We start from the raw sequence: 20737 nt of genomic DNA, 5'->3' as shown, positions 1-20737 counted from the left end.
ATTTGAATTTGATATGAATTTTAAAGTTTCAAAAGATATTTGAAACCTCTATTGTTGATATTGAATGATGTTATTGATTGAAGTGAGTATGTTATTGATGTAGATAGATTATTATACTGATATCTTCAAGCTACATCGACTGGAACGAAGAATTGAGGTATGTTGCGACCGGGTAACATACGACAGGTATCTGTATTATATGATATATGTTTGATTGATTGGATTGAGTTACATGTCTATATGCCTTATTTGTTGAGTTTATGTGGCATACATGACATGCACGTTGAGCTATGATCCTTGGATACCCTGATATGATTTGATTTGATTCTGGGGTTTGTGAACACGATGCTATGTTTGGTATTACATGACCCTTAAAGCATAGACATTAGTGGCCCCGATGATTTGATTGAGATTTGGGATTTGATGGCGCTTTGTCGACGCTATCATACGATTATCCCTGATTGAGGCCGGTGTGCCAGCTCGAGCATTAATTTGATAGCTATTCGATTGATTCTTACATGTGCTCAGTGGATGGGCATTTGACCTGATACCTCCACGACATACATGCATTGCATATCATATATCATTGTTTAGATATATGTGGTATATATTGTGGTTGCTTCAGACTGCTGTTGTTGTCTTTGTATGTGGACAATGACAGGTACTCCAGGATATCAGGAGACCGGAGAGGGTACTTCTGGAGGGAGTCACAGTTTGAGTTGAGGTTTAGTGGTCTTTCCCAGTATATATGTTTATGTATCTATATATATCGGGGTATGTCCCGAGGATATGATTTGTTGTTGTATGAGTTGTTTTAATTATGTGTGGGCATGTTTTATGATGTGAGATGAAATACTATTTTTAGTATTCAAATAGCATATTTTGGGCTCATTGTAAAAAAATTTTAAACTCGTTTTCCGCTGTAATTAATTAACCCTAATCAAATTGCATTGTAATAACGATTAGGAGCTAAGGGCCCCACAGCCACAGTCTGTGACGGATAGGTCAAGACACTGGATGTTTGGTTATATCGACGTGGATAGAATCGGAGTTTCTTCTATTACTGTTGGTTGATATAGGAATACCATCGTCTGGAAACCGGGATCCCTAGACTAGGATTGAGTCTAGTCTGAGCCGTGGAGTCACGAGTATGACTGATAGTTTGATATTAATTATGTTTCAGATTTTGATATATATCTGATATCTGCTTCATGCTTTATATTAATTATATGATTGCATGTTTCGTTGATTTATACTGGGATTTGTTCTCACCGGAGTTATCCGGCTGTTGTCGTGTTTGTATGTGTGCATGACAACAGGTGGGACAGGTTCAGGGTCGAGGAGATGAAGAGAGAGATCATGATTAGAGTGGAGACTACGGACTTGATCTGAGATAGGGTTGAACACTTGATATGTAGTCGTTAAACCTTAGTCTTAAATGATTGTATATAGTACAAGATTTGTACTTTACTTTTATACTGATATGTATAGTAGATTGATTCCATTACGTTCCGCATTTGATATTATATTTAACCAAAAAAAAAAATTTAGACCCTGTTTATTATAATTGATTAATTAGTCCCAATGACGATTAAGAACATGATTAGCGTCCGGGTTCCCAAAACAGGTGGTATCAGAGCGATAGATCCTTTAGATTGAGATAGAAGAAGAAGTGAGCGGGGTAGATTGAGTTTTCTTTCCTGCCTTTGATTGCTAGCATGTCTTACTGCTTTAATACATGTTACTTAAATTATCTGATTTGATATGGTAATATGTTTATTGAGAACAAAGCAGCACCGATTCTAGATCAGCAGTAAGATGATCGGAGGAGGACTGAAACAGAATGGTTGGTTGGGGTTACTAATCCTTTTGTTAATCAGATATGCCTCCTCGAAGAATACCAGAACATGGTAGCACTTGGAATCCTCCAATGGACGTGACAGCAACGCCAATGGAGACATTGTTAAAGAGATTTCAGTCATTCCACCCGCCGACTCTGAAAGGTACCGAGACTTCAGTGGATTGTGAGAGTTCGCTAGACGATATCGAGATGCTGTTTGAGTCCCTAGACTACACTGATGACCGGAGAGTGAAACTGATAGGGCACCAGTTACATGATGTTGCAAAGAACTGGTGGATTACAACAAAGAAGGCATTGGAACATCGAGGTCCGGCTATTACCTGGAATGTGTTTAGAACTGAATTTTATCAGAGGTTCTTTCCAGTGTCGTACAGGAAGGACAAGGGAGCCGAGTTTGCCAATTTGAGACAGGGCCAGCTAAACATTGAGGAGGATGTGGCCAAATTCTCTTCACTGTTGCGGTTTGCTCCCCACGTAGCTGAACATGATGAGGCCGTTGCGGACCAGTTTATAAATGGCATGAATCCGGAAATCTTTACTTTGGTAAATACCGGGAGACTGAATAATTTTACTGATGCCTTGAACAGAGCTAAGGGAGCCAAAGCCGGTCTGATGAGATAGAGAGGAGCTTCGTTTATGCCACAGGCACCGAGACCCCAAATGCCTCCACCATCTCCCCAACTTGAGAGTGGCAGTGGTAGTGGAAAGAAAGGATTCCTGAAAGCTAGGGGTAAGCAATTTAAGAAATCTGGAAGTAGTTCATCCAGTTCTAGTGGCTCGAGACCGACCGGTCAGGGCCAGAGTTATACAGGACCCTATTGCAGCACTTGTGGAGGGAAGCATTCCACAGAGCAGTGCCGAGGAGTGTTTGGCAGTTGCCGTATTTGTAGGCAACAGGGACATTTTGCTCAAGTTTGTCCCCAGAGAGATACTCAGAGGTTACAGGATGCCGAGTCATCTGGATCTGTAGTTCAGACTTGTAGACGACCAGCTGCAGTCCACTCCTTTCAGCCAGCACCATCCCAGTCACAGCCGAGGCCAGGAGGAAGCCAGACAGTTAGCCAGCCTCCTAGACAGCAGGCCAGAGTGTTCGCTCTGACTGAGGAGCAGGCTCAGGACGCACCAGACGATGTTGTTGCAGGTAACTGTTTTATTTTTGGTTATCCTGCATATGTATTGATAGATACTGGTGCATCACATACATTCATATCTGAACGATTTGCATTGATGCATTCTTTGCCTATTGAGTCATTAACTGCTGTAGTGTTTGTCTCTTCTCCGTTGGGGACAGGTTTGATATCGGTGAAATCTGTGAAACGTTGTATGCTACAGTATGAGGGGCATGAGATTGAGCTAGATTGTATTGTGCTTGGGTTATCTGATTTTGACTGTATTATCGGTATCGATATGTTAACCAAGTACAGAGCCACTGTTGATTGTTTCCACAAGATTGTGAGATTCAGACCGGATATGGCTGATGAGTGGAAATTCTACGGTAAGGGTTCTCGATCTAGAATTTCTTTGATATCCGTATTGTCTATGACTCGATTGTTGTAGAATGGAGCGGAGGGATTCCTTGTCTATTCAGTTGATTTACTGAAGTCGAGTCCATCAAGCCAGTGGTTTGCGAGTTTGCTAATGTCTTTCCAGATGAGATTCCTGGGTTGCCTCCGATTCGAGAGATAGACTTCAGTATTGAGTTGATGCCAGGGACAGTTCCGATTTCAAGGGCTCCATACCGAATGGCACCGATTGAATTGAAAGAATTGAAGCAACAGTTGGAGGATCTACTGGCCAAGGGATATATCAGACCGAGCGTATCTCCTTGGGGTGCTCCAGTACTGTTCGTGAGGAAGAAAGACGGTTCGATGAGACTTTGTATCGACTACCGGCAACTGAACCAAGCAACGGTAAAGAATAAATATCCCTTGCCTCGTATAGACGATTTATTTGATCAGTTGCAAGGTTCATCTGTATATTCTAAGATTGATTTGCGATCCGGATATCACCAGCTACGAGTTAGAGATTCTGACATTCCAAAGACAGCATTCCGAACCAGGTATGGCCATTATGAGTTTATTGTCATGCCTTTTGGTTTAACGAATGCGCCGGCTGTATTCATGGGGTTGATGAACCGTATCTTTCAAAGATATCTGGATGATTTTGTAATCATTTTTATTGACGATATCTTGATTTATTCGAAGAATATGATTGAGCATGCTGATCATCTGAGAACTGTGTTGAAAATTTTAAGGGCTGAGAAATTGTATGCTAAACTGTCGAAATGTGAGTTTTGGTTGAGACAGGTTGTATTTCTGGGTCACATTATATCCGAAGACGGTATTTCTGTTGATCCCAGTAAGTTTGAAGCCGTAATTTCTTGGCCGAGACCGACATCTGTACCAGAAATACATAGCTTTTTGGGTTTGGCAGGATATTACAGACGATTCATTAAAGATTTCTCGAGCATTGCCAAACCGATTACACAGTTGACTGAGAAGAATGCTCTGTTTGTGTGGTCTGAGGAGTGTGAGACCAGTTTCCTTGAGTTGAAGAAAAGATTGACCAGTGCACCGATACTGACTATCCCCTCAGAGACTGGTGGATTTGTTGTTTATTGTGACGCTTCTCACAGAGGTTTGGGTTATGTGTTGATGCAACGAGGGCATGTGATTGCTTATGCCTCGAGACAGCTGAAGCCACATGAGACCCGCTACCCAATTCATGATCTTGAATTGGCAGCAATTGTATTTGCTTTGAAGATATGGCGTCACTACCTCTACGGTGAGAAATTTGAAATTTATTCTGATCATAAAAGTCTGAAATATTTGTTTTCACAGTCTGAGTTGAATATGAGACAGCGAAGATGGCTTGATTTGCTTAAAGATTTTGATTGTGAAATCAAATACTACCCAGGAAAATCGAATGCAACAGCTGATGCCCTAAGTCGAAAGGTATGTTCTTTGTCCTTATCGACTATAGGTGTTGCAAGTTTGATAGAAGATTGTTGTTTGTCTGGATTAGTATTTGAAACAGATTGTCAGCCTTTGAGATTATATGCTATTCGAGCTGAACCAGAGCTGACTTTGAAAATTAAAGCGGCTCAGAAAGTTGATCAGAAAGTACATGAATCGATTGAGATGGTCAGAGCAGGTCATCAGTCAGAGTATCAGGTACGTGATGATGTACTGTACGGGAATAATCGTATTGTTGTGCCAAATGTTTCGGAATTGAGACAGCGAATACTGGCAGATGCGCACAACAGTCGTTTTAGCATTCATCCGGGTGGCAGGAAAATGTACAATGATTTGAAGACACAGTATTGGTGGAAACAGATGAAATCTGATGTTAGTGAATTTGTAGCCAAGTGTCTGAATTGCCAGCAGGTGAAAGCTGAAAGCAAGAAACCTGGAGGACTGTTACAAAGTTTGCCTATTCCTGAAGGGAAATGGGATCACATTTCCATGGATTTTGTGAAGCAGTTACCACGATCCTCCCGAGGTTGTGATGCGATTTGGGTCGTGATTGATAGATTGACCAAATCTGCATGTTTTATTCCTTACAAGATGACGTAAAGATATGACCAGATGGCCGATATTTATGTTAAGGAAGTGGTTAGATTGCACGGAGTGCCGAAGTCGATTGTTTCAGACCGTGACCCTCGGTTTACTTCGCACTTCTGGCAGAGTTTGCAGCAAGCTCTCGGTACAAAGTTACATCTTAGTACCGCATATCATCCACAGACTGACGGACAGTCAGAACGGACGATTCAGACATTGGAAGATATGTTGAGAGCTGTAGTGCTTGATTTTAGCACTAATTGGCAAGATGCATTGCCTCTTTGGGAATTTTCGTACAACAATAGCTATCAGAAAGGTATTGAAATGGCACCATTCGAAGCGTTGTATGGGAAGAAGTGTCGATCCCATTTGTATTGGGATGATATCTCTGAAGTTCCTGAGATTGGACCTGACATGATCAGAGATATGACAGATAAAGTAAAGATGATTCAGAAGAGAATGAAGACAGCTCAAGATAGACAAGCCAAATATGACAATGTTCGACGAAGACCGTTGCTATTTGAGGCTGGAGACCGAGTATTCTTGAAGATTTCACCTTTCAGAGGAGTTGTCAGATTCGACAAGAAAGGGAAGTTGTCTCCACGTTATGTTGGGCCGTATGAAATTCTCGAGAAGATAGGAGATCGTGCCTATCGACTTGCATTACTGCCTTCTCTATCTGGAATACATGATGTCTTTAATGTATCTATGTTGCGGAAGTATCTCCTTGATGATTCTCACATTATTCAGCCAGACGAAGTCGCGCTTGATGAAAGTCTGTGTTATGTAGAAAAACCAATTCAGATTCTCGATCGTAAAGAAAAGCAGCTCAGAACGAAGACTATTCCACTTGTGAAAGTTCAGTGGACTCGTCACGGCATTGAAGAAGCTACCTGGGAGACTGGATCGGACATGAGGCAGAAATTCCCAGAGTTATTTCGATGATGTGGGTTTCCTATTTAGCTTCTATTATACATTCTTTCTGATATGATTTGATTGCTTGTGATTTCGGGGACGAAATCAAATCTTAGGGGGGGAGAAATGTAATGCCCGAGATTTAATTACTTAATCAGAAGTGGATTAATTAACAGTATTGAGGGTATAAGAGCTTGAGTGGGATAGCCGGGAGTCGGTAGAACTCAAAAACAAAAGTTTGTACAGAACCTTTGGCACCCGAGCGGTAGAAAATGACCGCCCGAGCGCCAATGCATCACGAAAGAAGAATTCAGACAGAACGTCTGGCGCCCGAGCGGCTGAAAGTTACCGCCCGAGCGCCAGAGTAGAACGACTTTAGGGCCTGGACAGAACGTTCCACGCCCGAGAGGTAAATTGTGACCGCCCGAGCGCCGACTGAAATGTGTGAAAATAAGCCACGTTTCTTCAGCATGCATGTGGATATATATATAAGGTTGTAATTTTTTTTTTCAGCAAGAATCAGATTATATTGAGTGGTATTGGACAGATTTGGATTATGGTTGAATTACAGATTGTATTGGATATGGGTTATGATTGGTAATTGATATCTGTTGATATGGTATTTACGGGGATATTGAGATTGTGCCGTTATGCCGATGATTTGAATTAAAAGCAGATTAATCAGATTCATTATTGAATTGAGAATGGAAGGTTGATATTATTATTCTCGATATGTCCTTTCAGATTTATAGAGACAATCTTGAGTTCAGAACTTCCGTTTCTTCCGACCGAGACTACAAACGGAAGGTATAAGTCAATGTGGTATTGGGAGATCGACACAAGTAGGATATACTTGTGTTTCCCTAAATCACATATTATTTGTTATTATTTGCAATTGATTTGATTTGATATGCTTTTTCTATTGATGTATAGAGAGCATGTGTTAGACGAATATTAGACGAGTGATCTTGTGACAGAAGTACCTGATAGTGGCGGGATCGCCACGGGCACATTGCACGATGTCACACTTATTGAGCTCAAAAGCCTTTTAATCCTTTTAAAATTTTAATTAGGGCCCATTAGTGTGTTAATTTTCTACTTAAATATTTTTGAACTAAACACTAACCCTAAACCTAGCAGCAGCCGTCCCCTCTCTCCCTCAGCAGCCTCCATCCCCATGTTTTTTACAGCATCAAACCAGCATCCTCTTGAATTTCTCCATAGCTTTCAAGCAAGCTCCTTCCACGCCTCTCCGGTTCACGTTCCATGCGTAGTTCTTTGAGTTTTCAAGCGTATAATCGTTAAGGCACGCCTTTTATCTTTATTTTCACATCATTTATACTGTATTATGCTGTTATGTATTCCATGTGTAAAGATTTATTAAACCCTGCATGCGTAAAACTTTTCTTGCTTCGGCTGTTAATGAAAACGCATGTTCTTGCACATAACTCACGTTTTTATGATTCTTGTGCAAGGGGCCTGCTGAGTTACGTTGCTTAGGGGCTGTACACGTCGAGTAAGAAGGAGACTTAAGGTTTGAGTAGAAGTTTTGTTGGTTTAGGAGAGGGCCGATCGAGTTCTTTGGTTTACGACTTAGTTGTGAGTGGATCGGGTGATGAGGCTGAGCCGGCGGTGGAAGGGCCTATCCAAGCCATGGACCAGACCCTGGTGGGTCTGAGACATGACCTAGGAGTCCTCGAACATGCAGGATCTAACCCCGAAGCCGATCGAGTTGAGGTAAGGTTGGCTCGGTTGGGGCTTGTTTCGTGTCATACGAGGAATGAGCGTGCAATAACATGCATGGGGCTAGGTTTCTTGGTTCTATTTGTCTAGGAGGGGTCCAGGGGTGAGCTAGGTGTGGTGGTTCTAGGCTGGTTTGATTTGGTTAAGAGTAGGGTAGAGGTTATCTTGGTTATGTGTGGATGCGTTTCTGTCGCAGGGTTAGCACCGCGACGCTGCCCTTTAGGGGCCGCAGCGCCTGTGCTACGAATTATGTAGCACTGCAGCGCTGATTCTGGGCGCCTTGGCGCTCACCAAGCGCCACAGTGTAAGCGCCTAGGCGCTAGTCTATGATTTAAGGAGCTTTTAGTTTAAGTGCAGTTGTCTCGTTGGGTATTAATATATCGTTATGACCAAGCTTAGTCAAGTCTAGATTAGGTCATGTGGAGCTTGATTAGGAACCTTTGAATTATGATTTGATCCGAGTCATCTTCGGGTAGAGGTAGCGGTTTTGGAAGCTCCCTAAACACGATTTGACATGTTTAAAATGTTTATGTTATCATGTATATTACTTCTTTATGTAATTATAAAAAATACTTTGCATGCTTGATTTTAAAGAAAATTTACGGATATGCATGATTTTATTAAGTGTTGAATATGATGTCATGTTATTGAAGGGAGGTAGTTAGTTGTGACTAATACGAATACGTTAATACGTGATATGTAAGGCCAAGGCTCAGTGGATGGGTAACACTGTCGCTGATGTCCCCGCTGCCGGGTACCGCTCCCTATCCCCAAATGGGAATGGTAGAATATCACCATGGACTTTGTTGTTTGTTTGCCGAGGTAAGTCAGAGGATCCAATACCATTTGGGTTATAGTGGATTGACTTACTAAATCGACCCATTTCTTACCGGTGGAAATGACTTTCTCCATGACTCAGAATGCAGAGCTCCATATCAGGGAGATAGTTCGATTGCACGGGATCCCAGTTTCTATTGTGTACGACAGTGACCCGAGGTTCACATCGTCCTTTTGGAAGAGTTTACATGCAGCCATGGGGACAAAGTTGCTGTTCAGTACGACATTCCACCCGCAGACAGATGGATAGTCTGAGCGAGTGATTCAGATAATGGAAGATTTTTTGCGAGCTTGTGTGATTGATTTCCATGGAAATTTGGAATCAGAGCTACCTCTAGTCGAGTTTACCTACAACAACAACTTTCAGTCATCTATAGGTATAGCTCCCTACGAGACACTGTATGGAAGGAAGTGCAGATCGTCGATTCATTGGGATGAAGTCGGTGAGAGATCAGAACTTGGTCCAGAGATTGTTCAGCAGACTGCAGACGTGGTGGTCAAGATCCAAGACAGGATGAAGACCGCCCAGAGTCGTCAAAAGAGTTATGCTGAAAAGAGAAGAAGGGATCTTGAGTTTGCCGTAGGAGATCACGTATTCGTGAAGATAGCACCTATGAAGGGTGTTATGAGGTTTGGAAAGAGAGGCAAGCTGAGTCCGAGATTTATTGGGCCGTTCGAAATTCTTGATAGAGTTGGGACACTAGCTTATCGTGTACACAACGTATTCCACGTTTCAATACTGAGGAAGTATATAGCAAATCCTTCGTATATCTTGAGTTTTGAGTCGTTGCAGTTGGCTCCAGATCTGTTTTATGAGGAAAGACCTGTCCAAATCCTAGACAAACAGGAGCGGAGACTTCGGAACAAAGTGACCAAGTCAGTCAAAGTCCGATGGCTGATTCAATCCGTGGAGGAGGCCACTTGGGGTGCCCAAGTAGACATGAGTAATCAGTACACGTAAAACCCATGCATTTATTTAAATTGCTAAATTATTTACCTAATTTTAAAATGATTTTAGCAATGCCCGATTAATGATTTCATTATTTTAAATTATTATATGTTTAGTTGATGCACGTTAAAATTTGTTATTGAGTTTCATGTTTCAGGAAAATATTCGATGCGGGATCTAGGAAAGGAGACCGGCGACGATTTAGGCAATTTATGAAAATGTGGTATTTTATTTCAAGTCAAGAAAATTGTTATTTTAATTGATTTTTGAAATTTAAAGCATTTTAAAGTCTAATTTAATTTATTAGGTGATTTTAAGGTTTTAAACTTATCAAAATTTCTAAGTTTAGTAGTGGGGATTTTTAAGTCTTGAAAATGATTTTTATTAAAACTTTGTTTGTGATTAAATAATTAGATTAGTATTATTTTATCTCTAATTATTTAACTAAACAATTCTCTTGCCATTAATTAATTAATTAAGCAAATTCTTTTCACCTAATTACACTACACATCACACACACGTTCTGTTTTTTTGGAGAGTGGCTAGGGTTCTTGAGAATTCTTTCAGCAGCCACAACTCATTTCCTTCCTTTACAAATTCTCATCAAACTTTCGGTCATTTTTCTTCAAGAAATGGTGCAGCAAACGTCACCCGATCGTCCCCCGTATTCCACCGCACCGGTATTCGTCATCTTCGAGCGTTTAGACACAAATGCATGTATATTCTTTCGTTTTTGATCCGATCATATTATATGTTTTGATGTTTATTGTGTATAAAAATTCATGTATTTTATGCAAAGTTTGAGCAAAAATGATTGGATTTATTTTGAAACGATTTTTAGATCTCAAAAACCAAATTTGCTGTCATTTTGATTATTGTGAGTTTTCAATTGATTTTCTGGAAAAACTTTCAACATATAAAACATAGTATTTTTTGATACCTTCGATTTGACCATAAGTTCTTAATTTTTGGACAAGAAATGTAGGAGTTATAATGATTCCCGTGTGACTACTCAACTGTAATGGTTTCAAGAATTTTCATGCAGGGTGGCGCTCGGGCATGAGATCTTGCCGCTCGAGCGCTAGACCTTCTGGATGGGGCGCGCTCGAGTGGTAAGATTTTACCGCCCGAGCGCCAAGCTTGCTGGAAAAAAAAATTATTATTATTATTTTTAAAAAAAAAAAATTTCCTTGGGCAAGCATGCATAATGTATTACTATGTTCGAAGTGCAAAGAAAATATTTTATGTTTTTGAGGTATGCTAATTGTCTTGTGATCAAATATGAACGGGTTTGGAAGCCGGTGAACATGGCCGGGGACCTCTCCACCCCGGTAAAACCTGACCGGGATTAGATCAAGATTGGAAAGCGGTAAAGCATGACCAGGTACCAATCCACTCGGTAAAGCATGACTGGGGATCTCATGTAAGTGATAGTGGACATCCCTGCTAGCCCAGTACAGTGGTTTAGTCTGATCAGGCACATTTATGTATGGATCACTTGCTTTGAAACATATCTCTATGCAAAAAGATAATGTTTATGTATGTCCAAGTATGTATGATGCAAGTATATTTATGAAATGTTTTACGATATGATGGCATGTCTACGTTTCTGTAAGTACGTTCAAGATTAAGTATGTACGCTCTACTTTAAAAGACATGTGGTTTTATTACGTATTATTTGCTATTCTCAGTTTATTCATGTTGAGTCTTTAGAGTCATTAGACTTGATAAATGCAGGTGAGGACGAGTATGAAGAGACGAGGGGTGGGGACCAATGAGCTTGCTCGGACTGCGCGGAGGCTAAACCCGCCGCCTATTTTTGATTCTTTCAATTTTACGAGATTACCTTATGTTGTTTAAACCAGTTCTTTTTGCAAACTATATTTGTAATCGTTTTTATTGCAAATATTTTGGACGAGCATTTTATCTTTATCGCAATTTAAAAATTTATTATTTAATTAAGAAAATTTTAATTTTTTCCGCAAATTTTAAGTATGTTCAAAAATACGCTACGTTACAGTTGGTATCAAAGCGGTGTTCTCGTTAAGGGTTATGCCTACTGCCAGTTGCGAGAAGCTCACGAAGTCACACCTCAAGTGTGTAAGGTTTACGTTTTTAAATTCTTTCATGTAGTAAGCATCAAGTCATGATTTCAGCATGTACATGTTTTAAACTCGAATTACGTGCATCTTATGATATAGATATTATGTTCATGCTTGTTCGGTTTACGTTTTGGGTAAATTTTGGAGCAGTATGCCTCCCAGACGTAGGATTGTGTGTTGAGCAGGCGATGAGAATAGAGTGCGTCAGGATGGGGAAAGGGCCACTCTTCCTCGTCCACCGCCAGATATGCAGGCTCAAATGCTTGCAGGGATGACTCAGTTCTTCACACAGTTTGCGGGAAACCAGGCTGCAGTAGACACAGGGGCGAGGCCTAGACCAGAGACAGTCAATGAGTGGTTCCGGAGGATGGACCCAAAGGAGTTCTCGGGGACTACTGACCCGAAGCTAGTGGAGGGATGGATTAAGTCCATTCACGTAACTTTGTTTTCATGGAGCTGGAGGATGCAGACAGGGTCAGGTGTGCCACTTTCCTACTAACAGGAGACACCAGACTGTGGTGGGAGTGCGCATCTGTGTCAGTGAACTTGCAAACACTGACTTTTACTGGTTTCAAGGAGGTCTTCTACTCCAAGTACTTCACTGAGGAAGTACGATCCCGCCTGACCAGGGAGTTCATGAAGCTGCGACAGGGTAACAGCAGCGTGGAAGATTTTGTCAAGAAATTTGAGAGGGGGCGTCACTTTGTGCCCCTGATTCCGAATGATGCGAGAGTAGCTGGTCCTACTACTTATGCGGTGGCCGTGTCAAGAGCCCTGTCAGCAAAGCGGGACCAGAGGGACATTGAGAACGACAAGTAGGGCAAGAGTCCCTATCAGGCACCACAGCAGCAGCATCAGCAGTTTAAGAGGCATTTCCAAGGACAGCATGGGAAGAGACCATTTCAGGGACCGCAGAAAGGCAAGGGTCTTATTCTTCAGCAGAAGGCTCCTCAGAGGCCGGGTGAGCACCCGGTGTGCCTGAAGTGTCACCGCTAGCATCAAGGACAATGTTTATGTGGATCAGGCAAATGCTTCAAGTGTGGATCCAGCGACCATATGCGGAAGGACTGCCCAAAGTGGAGGCAACCGACCTAGGGAAGAGTGTTCACCATGTAGGCAGAGGAGGAGAACCCAGACACGACTCTGTTGACTGGAAACATCTTCGTAAAGAGAGTAGCCATGAAGGCCTTGATAGATTCCGGGGCTACTCACTCTTTTATTTCTAAGACGTTCTAATCATCTGGACATCAAGTCTATTGGACTCGACGTAAGCTATTCAGTGACAGCCCCATCAGGGGAAGAGTTATCAACTACTAGCATGGTCAGAGATATTGATCTTGAACTGCAGGGCCACCTAGTGTATACCGATCTGATTGTGTCGTCGATACCAGAGTTTGACATTATATTGGGAATGGACTGGCTGACGAAGAACATAGTTCTGATTGACTTTCAGAAAAGGTCAGTGTTGGTAAGGCTGTTGGGCATGGAGCAATTTCTCTTTGAGCCGGACAGATGGAGGAGTTTCCTTCGCATGATCTCTTGCATGCTGGCACAGAGACATTTTCTTAAGAGGTGTTAGGCTTTCTTGGCCAGTATTATTTCCGCACTTGACTTACCCATTCCATCGATATCTAATGTACAAGTAGTCAGAGCTTTTCCTGACGTTTTCCCTGATGACGTCATAGGCCTTCCACCAGACAGAGAGGTGGATTTTACTATTTACCTTGTGCCAGGCACCGTGCCAATCTCTAAGGCACCGTACCGTTTAGCTCCAGCTGAGATGTTAGAGCTCAAGCAGCCAATTCAGGAGCTCCTAGTTAAATAATTCATCCGCTCTTTGTAAAGAAGAAAGATGGAAGCATGCGGTTGTGTATTGATTACCGAGAACTGAACAAGGTAACGATCAAGAATAAATACCCACTACCAAGGATCAAGGACTTTTTCGATCAGTTTCAGGTATCTACAGTGTTTTCTAAGATAGATCTATGATCCGGGTATCATCAATTAAAGGTTAAAGATGCAGATGTTCATAAGATAGCCTTCAGAACCAGATATCGGCATTACGAGTTCTTAGTGATGCCGTTTGGACTAAAGAATGCTCCAACGATTTTTATGGACCTCATGAATCGAGTATTTCAGCCCTACCTAGATCAGTTCATCATAGTGTTCATTGATGACATTCTTATCTACTCGAAGAGCCATGAGGTGTACAGTCAGCATTTGGGTACAATTTTGCAGGTCTTGCAGAGTCGCAAGTTGTTTGCAAAATTCAATAAGTGTGAATTCTGGTTGGAGAAAGTAGCATTTTTGGGTCATATAATTTCTAGCAGTGGCATTGAGGTGGATCCAGCTAAGGTGACAGCAATTAAGGAATGTGTTGAGCCGAAGAATGCATCAGAGATCTGCAGTTTCTTAGGCTTGGCAGGCTACTACAAGAAATTTATTCAGGGATTTTCTTCGATTGCAGTTCCACTCACTTCATTGACTAAGAAGAATGCTAAATTCGTTTTAAGTGATGAGTGTCAGAAGAGCTTTGATACTCTGAAGAAAGCTCTTATTACAGCGCCAATGTTAGCCATGCCAGCAGGACAAGGCAATTTTGTTCTGTACACCGATGCTTCTAAGCTCGGTTTAGGTGCAGTTCTGATGCAGCATGGTCGGGTTATAGCTTATGCCTCCAGATAGTTGAAGGTGCATGAGAAAAACTACCCGTCTCATGATCTCGAGTTAGCTGCCGTTGTCTTTGCGTTGAAGATTTGGAGACATTACTTGTACGGTGAGAAATGCCAGATATTCACTTATCACAAAAGTCTCAAGTATTTCTTTACGCAGAAAGAGCTGAACATGAGACAAATACGTGGGTTGGATTTAGTGAAAGACTACGATTGTGAAATTAGCTACCATCCAGGGAAAGCAAATGTTGTGGCAGATGCTCTGAGCAGAAAAGTAGCAGTCGTAGCATAGCTGTCAGTGCAGAGACCTCTTCAGTCAGAGATTCAGAGGTTTGGCCTGTAAGTTTATCCTAAGGGCAGAGTTCCTAAGCTACCTAATCTGACAGTCCAGTCATCTTCGCTAGACCGGATCCGTAGAGGTCAGTCTTTGGATGAGCGATTGCAGAAATGGAGACTGAAGGATGAGGCCAAGGGTAGTGTACTCTACATAGTGTCCGATTGTATTGTGATGTATAGAGAAAGGATGTGGGTTCCTAGTGTTGATTCGATCCGAGAGAATATTCTGACAGAGGCACATGCATCTCCATATTTCGTTCATCCATGGGGTACCAAGATGTACAAGGATTTGCAGATGCTGTATTGGTGGCAAGATTTGAAGTGAGACATTCGCCGATTTGTATCTGAATGTCTCTCTTGTCAGCAAGTGAAAGCAGAACATCAGAGGCCAGCAGGAATGCTTAAGCCGCTCCCTATCCCCGAGTGGAAATGGGAGAATATCACCATGGACTTCGTTGTTGGTTTGTCGAGGTCAGTCAGAGGATCCAATGCTATTTAGGTTATAGTGGATCGACTTACTAAATCGGCCCATTTCTTACCCGTGAAGACGACTTTCTCCATTACTCAGTATGCAGAGCTCTATATTAGGGAGATAGTTCGATTGCAAGGGATCCCCGTTTCCATTGTGTTCGACAGGAACCCGAGGTTCACATTGTCCTTTTGGAAGAGTTTACATTCAGCCACGGGGACGAAGTTGCTGTCTAGTACGCCATTCCACCCACAGACAGATGGATAGTCTGAGCGAGTGATTCAGATATTGGAAGATTTGCTGCGAGCTTGTGTGATCGATTTCCATGGAAATTTTGAATCAAAGCTACCTCTAGTGGAGTTTACCTACAAGAACAGCTTTCAATCATCTATAGGTATGGTTCCCTACGAGGCACTGTATGGAAGGAAGTGCAGATCGCCGATTCATTGAAATGAAGTCTGTGAGAGATCAGAACTTGGTCCAGAGATTGTTCAGCTGACTGCAGGAGTCGTGGTCAACATCTGAGACAGGATGAATACCGCCCAGAGTCGTCAAGATAACACCTACGAAGGGTGTTATGACGTTTGGAAAGAGAGGCAAGCTGAGTCCGAGATTTATTGTGCCGTTCGAAATTCTTGATAGAGTTGGGACACTAGCTTATCGTATAGCCCTACGACCGAATCTGGATGGAGTACACAACGTATTCCATGTTTCAATAATGAGGAAGTATATAGCAAATATTTCGCATGTCTTGAGTTTTGAGCCGTTGCAGTTGGCTCCAGATATGTCCTATGAGGAAGGACATGTCCAAATCCAAGACAAACAGGAGCGGAGACTTCAGAACAAGATGACCAAGTTGGTCAAAGTCCGGTGGCTGAATCAATCAGTGGAGGAGGTCACTTGAGAGACCGAAGCAGATATGAGGAATCGCTACCCAGAGTTGTTTGTAAGATTTAATTTCGAGACGAAATTTATTTAAGTGGGAGAGGAATTGTAGAGCCCAAAATTAGTACACGTAAAACCCATGCATTTATTTAAATTGCTAAATTATTTAAATAATTTTAAAATGATTTTAGCAATGCCCGATTAATGATTTGCATTATTTAAAATTATTATATGTTTATTTGATGCATGTTAAAATGTTTTCTTGAGTTTCATGTTTCAGACGAATTTTCGATTTAGGCGATTTTATGAAAATGTTGTACTTAATTTCAAGTCAAGAAAATTGTTATTTTAATTGATTTTTGAAATTTTAAACATTTTAAAGTCTAATTTAATTTTTTAATTGATTTTAAGGTTTTAAGCTTTTCAAATTTTCTATGTTTAGTAGTGGAGAATTTTACGTCTTGAAAAGGATTTTTAATAAAACTTTGTTTGTGATTAAATAATTAGATTAGTATTATTTAATCCATAATTATTTAACTAAACAATTCTTTAGCCATTAATTAATTAATTAAGCAAATTCTTTTCACCTAATTACACTACCCCCACGTACACACTGCACACACACACAAGTTCAATTTTTTTGGAGAGTGGCTAGGGTTCTCGAGAATTCTTTCAGTAGCCACAACTCATTCCCTTTCCCTGCAAATTCTCAACAATTGTTTTGTCATTTTTCTTCAAGAAATCGCGCAGCAAAAGTCACCCGATTGTCCCCCGTATTCAACCACGCCAGTACTCGTCATCTTCGAGCGTTTAGACACAAATGCATGTATATTCTTTTGTTTTTGCATCGATTTTATCATAGTATATGTTTTGATGTTTATTGTGTGTAAACATTCATGTATGTTATGCAAAGTTTGAGCAAAAATGGTTGGATTGATTTTGAAACGATTTTTAGATCTCAAAAATCTAGTTTTCTGGAAATTTGATTACTGTGAATTTTTGGTTGATTTTATGGAAAAATGTTCAACATATAAAACGTAGTACTTTTTGATACCTTCGATTTGACAGTAAAATCGTAATTTTTGGACAAGAAATAAAGGCATTATGGTCATTCCCGTGTCACTGCTCAACTGTGTTGGTATAAAAAATTTTCGCGCATATATGGTGGTCCTAGGACGCGATATTTTGCCGCTCGAGCGCCAGACCTTCTGGACGGTACGCGCTTGAGCTGTAAGATTTTACTGCCCGAGGGCCAAGTTCGCTGGGAAATTTTTTTTTAAAAAAAAAATTTTTTTGTCTTGGGCAGGCATGCATATTGTATTAGTATGTTCGACATGCAAAGAAAATATTTTTTGTTTTTGAGGTATGATAATTGTCTTGTGACCAAATATGAACGGGTTAGGAAGCCGGGGTGACGTAGTCGGGGACCTCTCCACCCCGATAAAGCATGACAGGGTTTAGATCATGGTTAGAAAGCAGTAAAGCATGACCAGGGACCAATCAACCCGGTAAATCATGACTGGGGTTCTCATGTATGTGGTAGTGAACATCCCTGCAAGCCCAATACTGTGGTTTAGTCTGATCAGACACATTTATGTATGGCTCACTTACTTTGAAACATATTTCTACGCAAAATGATAATGTTTATGTATGTCCAAGTATGTATATTGCAAGTATGTTAATAAAACGTTTTACGATACGATGGCACGCCTACGTTTATGCAAGTACATTCAAGTTTAAGTATGTACGCTCTACTTTAAAAGGCTTGTGGTTTTATTACGTATTATTTGCTATTTTCAGTTTATACATATTGAGTCTTTAGACTAACTAGAATTGATAGATGCAGGTGAGGACGAGTATGAGGAGACGAGGGGTGGGGACTAATGAGCTGGCTCGGACTGCGCGGAGGATAAACTCGAGGACCGCCTATGTTTTACGCATTTACTCATGTTGATTCAAGTACTCTGATTTTTACGAGATTGCCTTACGTTGTTTAAACCAGTTCATTTTTCAACCTATATTTTTAATCGTTTTTATTGCAAATATTTTGGACGAACAATTTATCATTATCGCAATTTGAAATTTTATTATTTACTTAAGAAAATTTTTATTTTTTCCGCAAATTTTAAGTATGTTAAAAAATATGATACGTTGCATGTTGATTCTTTAGACTCACTAGGCGTGAATGATGCTGGTGAATTTGTTGATCAGGTGACTTGAGTTGCCAAAGACTGAGTAGGAAGAGTTGGACGTGCGCACGCGAATTCGAGAACCGAATGTTAGGCATATCATGTTTATGATAAGAGTTATTTTGGATATTTACGTACTATGTCTTTTTACTAATGTTGGTTATGAGGAGTTTCAAGTTTCATATTTGTTTCATTTTTAAAACGTAAGATTGGGGATGAAGATTTGTCATGAATTTTAACTCCAATATTTTTACCTGTTAGTTGATTACTAGTATTTTTAAAATGTGGATTTTCAGCTGTATTGCATGCATTTAAAATAAGTTTCGAAAATGAGATAAAAAAAATTAGTAGACGTTTCAGTTGGTATCAGAGCAAGGGTCTTGTATAGGGTTATGCCACCGCCAGCTTCTGCAGCGCAGTCTTCAAGCCTCAAGTCTTTAAGTTTACATTTTTTAAGTGTTTTAAATGTTTTAATGCTATCACCTGCATGATTACATGAATTATGATAGAAATACATGTTTAGCTGCTTTCATGATTTAAGGATTAAAATGTTTTGAAAACTAGATTAAATTGCATGATCGATTACGTTTAGAATTTGGACTGTATTTAGATATCATGCTTCCCAAACGCGACCTCAGCGCAGACAGAGAGGACTAAATTCCTGGAGGTGGCAGAGGACCACCACCACCATCGCCAGGAGATGCAGCTACCCGTGTATTGGAGGGTATTTCCATGCTTATGGAGCTGGCTCCTCGACCTTAGGCTAATATTTATGAGCAGTTTAGATGGCTCAACCCGAAGAGGTACCACTGTCCCTTTCGTTGAGGAGGGTTGGATTCAGTCTTTGGAGCTACACTTTGAGTACCTGGAGATGAGGGATGGCGATAGGTCAAGTGCGCCACTTATATGCTGAGGGATGACGCATCCCTATGGTGGGAGGGAGCTGCCCACGGGATGAACTTGGCTACCCTCACTTGGGAGCAGTTCAAGGAGTATTCTTCGGAAGTATTTCCCAGCTGATGTCAGGGGTCAACTTACGAAGGAGTTCACGAGTCTCCGTCAAGGGGACTTGACTGTGGCCGAGTTTATTCAAAAGTTCGACAGGGGGTGTCACTTTATGCCCCTAATCGCTAAAGATGCCGATCAAAAGTTAAGGCATTTCATGGATGGACTGAGACCCGCCCTGCGCCGGGATGTTTCATTGCTGGTTACGATGATGCCACCGCTTGTGCTTTTCAGGTGGAGCAGGCGCTGAGGGACATCGATTTCGAGATGCAGCGAAAGAGGCATCAGACCCAGCCCAATGCACAACCGCAGAAGAAGCAGCACTCAGGGCAACCGAAGAAGCAAGGGCAGAAGAAGCCCCGGGGACAATTTATGAAGCCAGAACAGCAACAACCTCCACAGGCACCAAAGGCTCCTAAGCCGGTGGAAGAACAGGTGTGCAAGCAGTGCAACAGATTGGACTACGGCAAATGCATGTGGGGCTCATTCAGGGGTTTTGTATGCAAAGAGAAGGGCCACATGGCCGCTGATTGCCCTAGGAACAAGGGCCCTACAACATGCAGGGCCTATGTGATGCATGCAGAGGAAGCAGAGGCGGAGCCACACTGATCACTGGCAACCTTTACGCTTAAGAATTTTAAATTTCCGCCTTGATTGCATGGGTTTTATGATTGTCATTAGTATTATTTTTGGATTGAAAACCAAGAATAAATTAGGTTGCATGTTCTAAATAGATGGATTTAAGGAATTAATTGGGATAAATTCGAAAACTTTTGGGGTCAAATTTGCAATTTTCTGAAATTGTAGAGCCAAAGTTTTTGAGAATTCGAAATTTTAAGGGCCAAATTGCAATTTTCGTAATGTTTGTTTAAAATTCGAGTTTTAGAATGGGTACTAGAATTAGATCAAAAATTTTTCGATGATTTTGGGATAATTGCTGGTAGAAAATTTCTTAATTTTCAAAGTGATCAGATTTGATGGCATGTTTTGTCGCAGGACGGACATTACTAGATTCCGGAGCTACACGTTCTTATATATCCGAGTCATTCGTTAAGCGACTAGGAATCATACCAGATGCTATGGATTTGGGATTCAGAGTTTGACTTCCGTCCCGAGATCAGATGTATACCTCCTAGATAGTGAAGGAATTGGAGCTTCGGTTACAAAAAAATGTAGTGCAAGCAGACCTGATTGTGATACCACTAACGGAGTTC

At 41.2% G+C, this 20737-nt stretch overlaps 1 protein-coding gene across 1 annotated transcript in view; it reads left to right on the top strand.

The window, feature by feature from the left end:
- LOC140974891 (uncharacterized) overlaps nucleotides 1–20132 on the top strand; it is a 24717-nt gene extending 4585 nt beyond the window's left edge. Inside the window, exons 2-6 of the mRNA XM_073438382.1 lie at nucleotides 5197–5362; nucleotides 12153–12441; nucleotides 12597–12782; nucleotides 15000–15296; nucleotides 19655–20132. Coding sequence (XP_073294483.1) covers nucleotides 5197–5362; nucleotides 12153–12441; nucleotides 12597–12782; nucleotides 15000–15296; nucleotides 19655–20132 — 1416 coding nt within the window. The remainder of the gene's footprint in view (nucleotides 1–5196; nucleotides 5363–12152; nucleotides 12442–12596; nucleotides 12783–14999; nucleotides 15297–19654) is intronic.
- The last annotated feature ends 605 nt before the right edge of the window (nucleotides 20133–20737 follow it).

The sequence above is a fragment of the Primulina huaijiensis genome, chromosome 4 (genome assembly GCF_012295235.1).
Source record: "Primulina huaijiensis isolate GDHJ02 chromosome 4, ASM1229523v2, whole genome shotgun sequence".
In the NCBI taxonomy this organism is placed as follows: Eukaryota; Viridiplantae; Streptophyta; class Magnoliopsida; order Lamiales; family Gesneriaceae; genus Primulina; species Primulina huaijiensis.
The sequence above is the reverse complement of the archived record's forward strand: the minus strand, read 5'-3'. Positions and strand labels throughout refer to the sequence as shown.